This window comes from Sinocyclocheilus grahami, unplaced genomic scaffold, assembly GCF_001515645.1.
Source record: "Sinocyclocheilus grahami isolate Dianchi unplaced genomic scaffold, SAMN03320097.WGS_v1.1 scaffold2117.1, whole genome shotgun sequence".
Classification (NCBI taxonomy): Eukaryota; Metazoa; Chordata; class Actinopteri; order Cypriniformes; family Cyprinidae; genus Sinocyclocheilus; species Sinocyclocheilus grahami.
The window spans coordinates 57,381-64,642 of NW_015507296.1; the positions used below are offsets into that span (position 1 = coordinate 57,381).

Here is a 7,262-nt window from a genome sequence, read left to right on the forward strand (position 1 = left end):
CATCTAAATTAATAGAAAACTATATTTTTTGCTTTAAACCGATGAATTCAAGAGCCATCCAGTCAATTAGTTACTGGCTGGACATTCATTTCATTACAAAGAGGAATTTGTTTGGAAATAAGAAAAGTCCATTTCCCATTACAAAACTTTTTCATTACGGTCACCATAATATGGTGAACACATCTAAATATTAATAGAAAACTATATTTTTTGCTTTAAACCGATGAATTCAAGAGCCATCCAGTCAATTAGTTACTGGCTGGACATTCATTTCATTACAAAGAGGAATTTGTTTGGAAATAAGAAAAGTCCATTTCCCATTACAAAACTTTTTATTTTAGGTTGACATTTCAGTAATTTGCAACCACACAAGTCTCAATCAGTTAACCTCAAACGATGGAGGTTATGACACTGGCCTGTGAGTTTAACCAGACAAATATCTGGAACGACTTTAAGCAATTACACAAGCATTTGGAGACCCATTACAAAACCACTTTCATACATTTCATGACACTTCTCAGAAGACAAACACAGCCAGTCAAGAGTAGTATATAAAACGTTTTAATCTCATTAAAACCCAAAACAAAAACATGATTTTAGGACAAAATCATAAAACAGACAACTCGGCCAGTTCTCAGAGAGAAGCGGTAAAAACAATTGTGGGTTTGAGGTAAAAAGGAGGCTTTAAAAACAGAGGTTCGGCACTCCAACGTGATTCAACATCTGCGATTCTGGAAACGTCAAGATCTTCATCTGGACTGTTCAACTGCACAGAGAAAGAGACAAATGTCACTTCAACTGCTATTCAACCAGTCACGGTGGGTTTGAAACATTTGACAAGAAACCAATGGGAATCAAAGGTTTGAAATTGAAATACATCAGCACAACCAATATATCGGGGATAACAGTTCAGTTCAGGGTCTAATTTAACTCTGCAATGCTTAAATTTGACCGACCCACTGATAGAGCCAATGCTAATAACCTCAAAATATACAATTAACTAGCCTCACATTAGCATCCGCCAACATTACTGTTATTAACTCATCACACTGATCAGGTTACATAAAATCTGGAAGCAGGTATTATCAGTTTATTTCTTCATGCTCAATGCTTGACTGGTATAATAAGACAAGACTCACTGTAAGTGGAAATGTCGATCTCCTCTGGTAACTCGGCCACGTTGACCTCGAATCGGTCCTGCACGTCATTCAGGATCTTTGCGTCAGTCTCGTCTGACACAAACGTGATGGCCAAACCCTTGGTGCCGAAGCGACCCGCACGAGCCACCTGAGAACAAGACGAGACCGTGTGAGCTGTGCCGCTCCAGAGATCTGAAATGCTTGTGGCGACTGCATGGATACAGACCCTGTGGAGATACGTGTCGGAGTCCTCTGGCATGTCGTAGTTGAAGGCGATGTTGACCCTCTCGATATCCATTCCTCGCCCGAAAAGGTTTGTGGCCACTAGGATCCTCCTCTGAAAGTCTTTGAACTGCTGATACCGAGACAACCTGCGAGCAGAGGCGAGACGAGACTCAGCTTTGTGCATTAAATATTCAATGATCAAATGGTTCATCTTAAGATGAAGAAAATGTTCAAGAGCTCCAAAAATGAGATTAAGGACATAAACATTGCAATGAGCATTTTAACTACGCTGAAGAGAATCACGAATGTATGCGTAATAACAGGAATTGTTGCTGGAAAAGAAAAAGCTTCATGGGAAAACGCCAATTTTATAATCTCAGCGAGTTAGCAATAATTACATGGCAAAAAAAAGAATTAAACGGACACACAATTTCATGCTTTTTGAGTCTTTAAAGATAAATCTGGGTTTCCCTGAACTGATAAAAATAAGTGAAAAATTCCATTGAACTTTAAGGGGGATTGTATTTATTTGTTGGCTGAAACTCTAAATTTAAACTCCAACCATGGACATTTGATCATCTGGTGTTAAAACATTGTTTATACAAGTAAACCGATGTTTCCTACGGTAATGTCCTATAAATGTCATTTACCATTTATTATAGTATTTGTTTTAAAAGGTAGAACTTTTCAGTATACACAATGTTGTCATTTGTCTGTCAAAGAAATTTTAAAAGCATTTAGTACAATTTCTTGCACACACGCACACAATTCCACTTGCATGTCATGAGTCCATTAACTTTAAAAAAAATTACAAAAAAAACATTAGCTCAAAAGGGGTTTAGCTAACAACAAGTAATCCTTGATTTCTTAACTCCGTGGAATCAAAGCATATGCCAACACTAATGCTTGTTTTTGACTATATTAGTTACATAATTTCGTAGACTTCCATTGTTTTTATATCAGGCTAATTATATTCCATCTCCTAACCCTAAACAAACCCTCACAGAAACCTTATTATAAACATGATTTGGCCAATTTATGAGCCTTTTTAACTAGCAACGACACCATGTCCTCACTAGTCAACAGTCATTATTTCATTGCATAACAGTACATTCAGCCGAAACAAGTACACACCTCTCTTCCTGAGCCATTCCTCTGTGGATGGCGATGGCGGGGAAGTTCTGCTCCACCAGTAACTGTGAAAGCGCCACACAACGCTGAACAGACTTTACGAATATCACCACCTGCAGGACAACAGCAGAATTACCCTCAAGACCCGAAACATGCATTTGAGCTCAAGCACTTCTGACAGAAACTATATTCTACAGGGGAGAATGTGGTAGAAAAAGACGAACAAACGCATCGTTTTGGGAAAATGTGCACTGAAAAACCATAATGAAATTGGAGGAAATGGGGTCAGGTTTGATCAACAATATTTGCTAGCTGTATTCCTCATTTGCAAGTGGCCTTGGAAACTCAAATGAGCGATAAGTGCTAAACTCACTTGGTTGAACTCCAGCACGTCGAGCAGGTCGAAGAGTTTGCGGTTTTTCTCGCTGTCCTTCAGTTTGCAGTAGTACTGCTGCAGACCATGAAGAGTCAGCTTCGTCTCATCGTCCACAAACACCTCCATTGGCTGAAAACAGACCGCAAACACATCAGACAGAACACTTTACATGCTTTAGATTAAGTCTTAAGAAATCAGCATCAGTAGTAATACAGCTGGGTAATAAAGCTACAATTACAGCCTGACAATTTCACTTCTAAATGCTCAAATGGCTTAATAGGTGTCTGATAATTTCCATAAAACTACCATGTTTCCACTGTGCCGTTTTATGCATACTAAAACACTTCAGAATAGGATTCATATAATTTATATATTATTAGTTTGTAACTTTATGAGGTTTAAGTTCAATTACTGAAGCAACAAATGTAATCTATATAAATACAAGCGCATGTCCCTGGAGCACAAAAGCAGTGTTAAGTCGCTGGGGTATATTTGTAGCAATAGCCAAAAATACATTGTATGGGTCAAAATAATAGATTTTTCTTTTATGCCAAAAATCATTAATAAAGATCATGTTCCATGAAGATATTTTGTAAATTTCCTACCGTAAACGTAAAACTTAATTTTTGATGAGTAATATGCATTGCTAAGAACTTCATCTGGACAACTTTAAAGGTGATTTTCTCAATATTTTGATTTTTTTTTTGCACCCCCAGATTCCAGATTTTCAAATATTGTCCTATCATAACAAATCATACATCAATGGAAGGCATATATACACACATATACTGTATATACATACACATACATATACATTCAGCTTTCAGATGTATAAATCTCAATCTAAAAAAAAACTTGATTTCTTAACTCCGTGGAATCAAAGCATATGCCAACACTAATGCTTGTTTTTGACTATATTAGTTACATAATTTCGTAGACTTCCATTGTTTTTATATCAGGCTAATTATATTCCATCTCCTAACCCTAAACAAACCCTCACAGAAACCTTATTATAAACATGATTTGGCCAATTTATGAGCCTTTTTAACTAGCAACGACACCATGTCCTCACTAGTCAACAGTCATTATTTCATTGCATAACAGTACATTCAGCCGAAACAAGTACACACCTCTCTTCCTGAGCCATTCCTCTGTGGATGGCGATGGCGGGGAAGTTCTGCTCCACCAGTAACTGTGAAAGCGCCACACAACGCTGAACAGACTTTACGAATATCACCACCTGCAGGACAACAGCAGAATTACCCTCAAGACCCGAAACATGCATTTGAGCTCAAGCACTTCTGACAGAAACTATATTCTACAGGGGAGAATGTGGTAGAAAAAGACGAACAAACGCATCGTTTTGGGAAAATGTGCACTGAAAAACCATAATGAAATTGGAGGAAATGGGGTCAGGTTTGATCAACAATATTTGCTAGCTGTATTCCTCATTTGCAAGTGGCCTTGGAAACTCAAATGAGCGATAAGTGCTAAACTCACTTGGTTGAACTCCAGCACGTCGAGCAGGTCGAAGAGTTTGCGGTTTTTCTCGCTGTCCTTCAGTTTGCAGTAGTACTGCTGCAGACCATGAAGAGTCAGCTTCGTCTCATCGTCCACAAACACCTCCATTGGCTGAAAACAGACCGCAAACACATCAGACAGAACACTTTACATGCTTTAGATTAAGTCTTAAGAAATCAGCATCAGTAGTAATACAGCTGGGTAATAAAGCTACAATTACAGCCTGACAATTTCACTTCTAAATGCTCAAATGGCTTAATAGGTGTCTGATAATTTCCATAAAACTACCATGTTTCCACTGTGCCGTTTTATGCATACTAAAACACTTCAGAATAGGATTCATATAATTTATATATTATTAGTTTGTAACTTTATGAGGTTTAAGTTCAATTACTGAAGCAACAAATGTAATCTATATAAATACAAGCGCATGTCCCTGGAGCACAAAAGCAGTCTTGAGTCGCTGGGGTATATTTGTAGCAATAGCCAAAAATACATTGTATGGGTCAAAATAATAGATTTTTCTTTTATGCCAAAAATCATTAATAAAGATCATGTTCCATGAAGATATTTTGTAAATTTCCTACCGTAAACGTAAAACTTAATTTTTGATGAGTAATATGCATTGCTAAGAACTTCATCTGGACAACTTTAAAGGTGATTTTCTCAATATTTTGATTTTTTTTTGCACCCCCAGATTCCAGATTTTCAAATATTGTCCTATCATAACAAATCATACATCAATGGAAGGCATATATACACACATACTGTATATACATACACATACATATACATTCAGCTTTCAGATGTATAAATCTCAATCTAAAAAAAATTGACCCTTATGACTAGTTTTGTGGTCCAGGGTCACAAATAGTAATATCAATGCGTCTTAACAGACGTTACTCACGTCCTGCATGAACTTGCGGCAGACGGGCCGAATCTCTTTGCTGAGGGTGGCGCTGAACATCATGCACTGCTTCTCATGAGGGGTCAGTCTGAAGATGTCCTGAACGTCACGTCTCATATCTGACAGAGAGACATTATTTTAATCATCACAGACTTAGCGCAACAGTTCTGAGCAGTTTTTGGTCAAACGCTCACCCAGCTGCTCCAGCATCTTGTCACACTCGTCCAGAACGAAGTGCTTGACGTTCTTCAGGTTGAGGGTTTTGTTTCGGACCAGGGCGAGGATTCGTCCCGGCGTGCCGACCACGATGTGAGGGCAGCTCTTCTTCAGGACATCCTCGTCCTTCTTTATGGACATGCCGCCAAAGAACACGGCCACCTTCACCGTGGGCATGTACTTGGAGAAGCGCTCGTACTCCTTACTGATCTGAAACGCCAGCTCACGCGTGTGACACATGACCAGCACCGACACCTGAATCACCGGAAAACAGTCAACTTAATCTTCAACAAACTTAAGTTTTGCATGTTACAGATCAGAAACAATTATGCCACTGCTTGATAACCCATCACCAACTAAAATGTGCCAAAGTATTACATTTAATTTTTAAAAAAAAGTTAACACTTACAATATTTTTTAAGTTAATATTTTAATAATCTAATATTTACATGTAGCCTAACCATGAACTTGCAGATAAACCAACTATTATTTTGTAAGTGTAAAAATTATCTTCTCAAGTCACATCAGCTTTATTCACATAGTGCTTTATACAATACAGATTGTGTCATAGCAGCTATACGGCGTTAAACTGGAAAAACGTGCGTTTATAATGCAAGACGACAATAGAGAAGTCAGTTTTTCAGTTCATCATTGATTCAGTGATGTCATCTTCCAGCGCAGTTCAGTTCTCTTCAAATAAAGTCAAGTCAACAATGTTGCCAGAAACAAAACAGTTTATTGCAATTTTACATAACGATTTAAATAACATTGCAATAATTTAACAAAACATTCCTGGTTCTGTTCACTGGTAGCATGAGATGCAGATACATGTTAATCTTTTTTTGATTGTGCTGTTAAATTAAAATATCATAATGCAACATTTAAAATAAATCGTTTTGTTTATGAATTTATAAAGCTCACAAGACACGCACAAAAGGTTTAATCTTTATTAAGTCTTTAGACAGTTTTAAACTGAAAATCAGATACAAATTAATTTTACATTATGAAATTTATTAAAATAATTTTACAATTTCAGTTTTCTAAATGTTGATTAATTGTCGCAGATAAATAACTTACATTTAAAGCAGGCAGAGTTAACCGTACAGGAGCACTCAACTAGGGATACGCCGTATCAAATTTTCATGTTGCGATTAATTGCTAATGCTTTTATCGCGTTATACGGTATTATCACGATATTGAAATTTAGTTTTTTAAAAAAGTGCTGTCATACAGTATAACAGGTTTAATAACTTTTTTCATAACAAAAATAACTGAACATTTAAATGCAAAACAGAAATTTATAAAAAGTTTTACACAGATTAAAGTGCAAAAGAACTATAAAGACCAATAGGTATCACTTTACAATAAGATCTCATTAGTTAACCTTAGTTAATCCATTAACATTCACAACGAGCAATAGCTACATTTGCTACAGAAGTTATTACTCTGTTTAAAAAAAAATACAAGTCTTAGTTCATGTTAGCTCATTAAATAACAGCTGCAACTCTCGATTTTAACAACATGTTATTCAACATTGTAATTACCTAAGATTAATGAGTGTTCAGAAGAATTTTTCATTGGCAGTTTGTTAACTAATGAATTAACTAATGTTAACCAATGTGTTTTGTTTATGAATTTATAAAGCTCACAAGACACGCACAAAAGGTTTAATCTTTATTAAGTCTTTAGACGGTTTTAAACGGAAAATCAGATACAAATTAATTTTACATTATGAAATTTATTAAAA

General features: G+C 36.4%; 1 protein-coding gene across 1 annotated transcript in view; it reads right to left on the reverse strand.

The window, feature by feature from the left end:
- Positions 1 to 313: 313 nt before the first annotated feature.
- The window catches only part of LOC107574112 (ATP-dependent RNA helicase DDX39A), an 8,202-nt gene continuing 1,253 nt past the window's right edge, over positions 314 to 7,262 (reverse strand). Inside the window, exons 2-8 of the mRNA XM_016260580.1 lie at positions 5,494 to 5,770; positions 5,300 to 5,418; positions 4,372 to 4,503; positions 4,002 to 4,111; positions 1,366 to 1,510; positions 1,140 to 1,287; positions 314 to 766 (exon numbers count right to left, since the gene is read on the reverse strand). Coding sequence (XP_016116066.1) covers positions 750 to 766; positions 1,140 to 1,287; positions 1,366 to 1,510; positions 4,002 to 4,111; positions 4,372 to 4,503; positions 5,300 to 5,418; positions 5,494 to 5,770 — 948 coding nt within the window. The 3' untranslated portion in view covers positions 314 to 749. The remainder of the gene's footprint in view (positions 767 to 1,139; positions 1,288 to 1,365; positions 1,511 to 4,001; positions 4,112 to 4,371; positions 4,504 to 5,299; positions 5,419 to 5,493; positions 5,771 to 7,262) is intronic.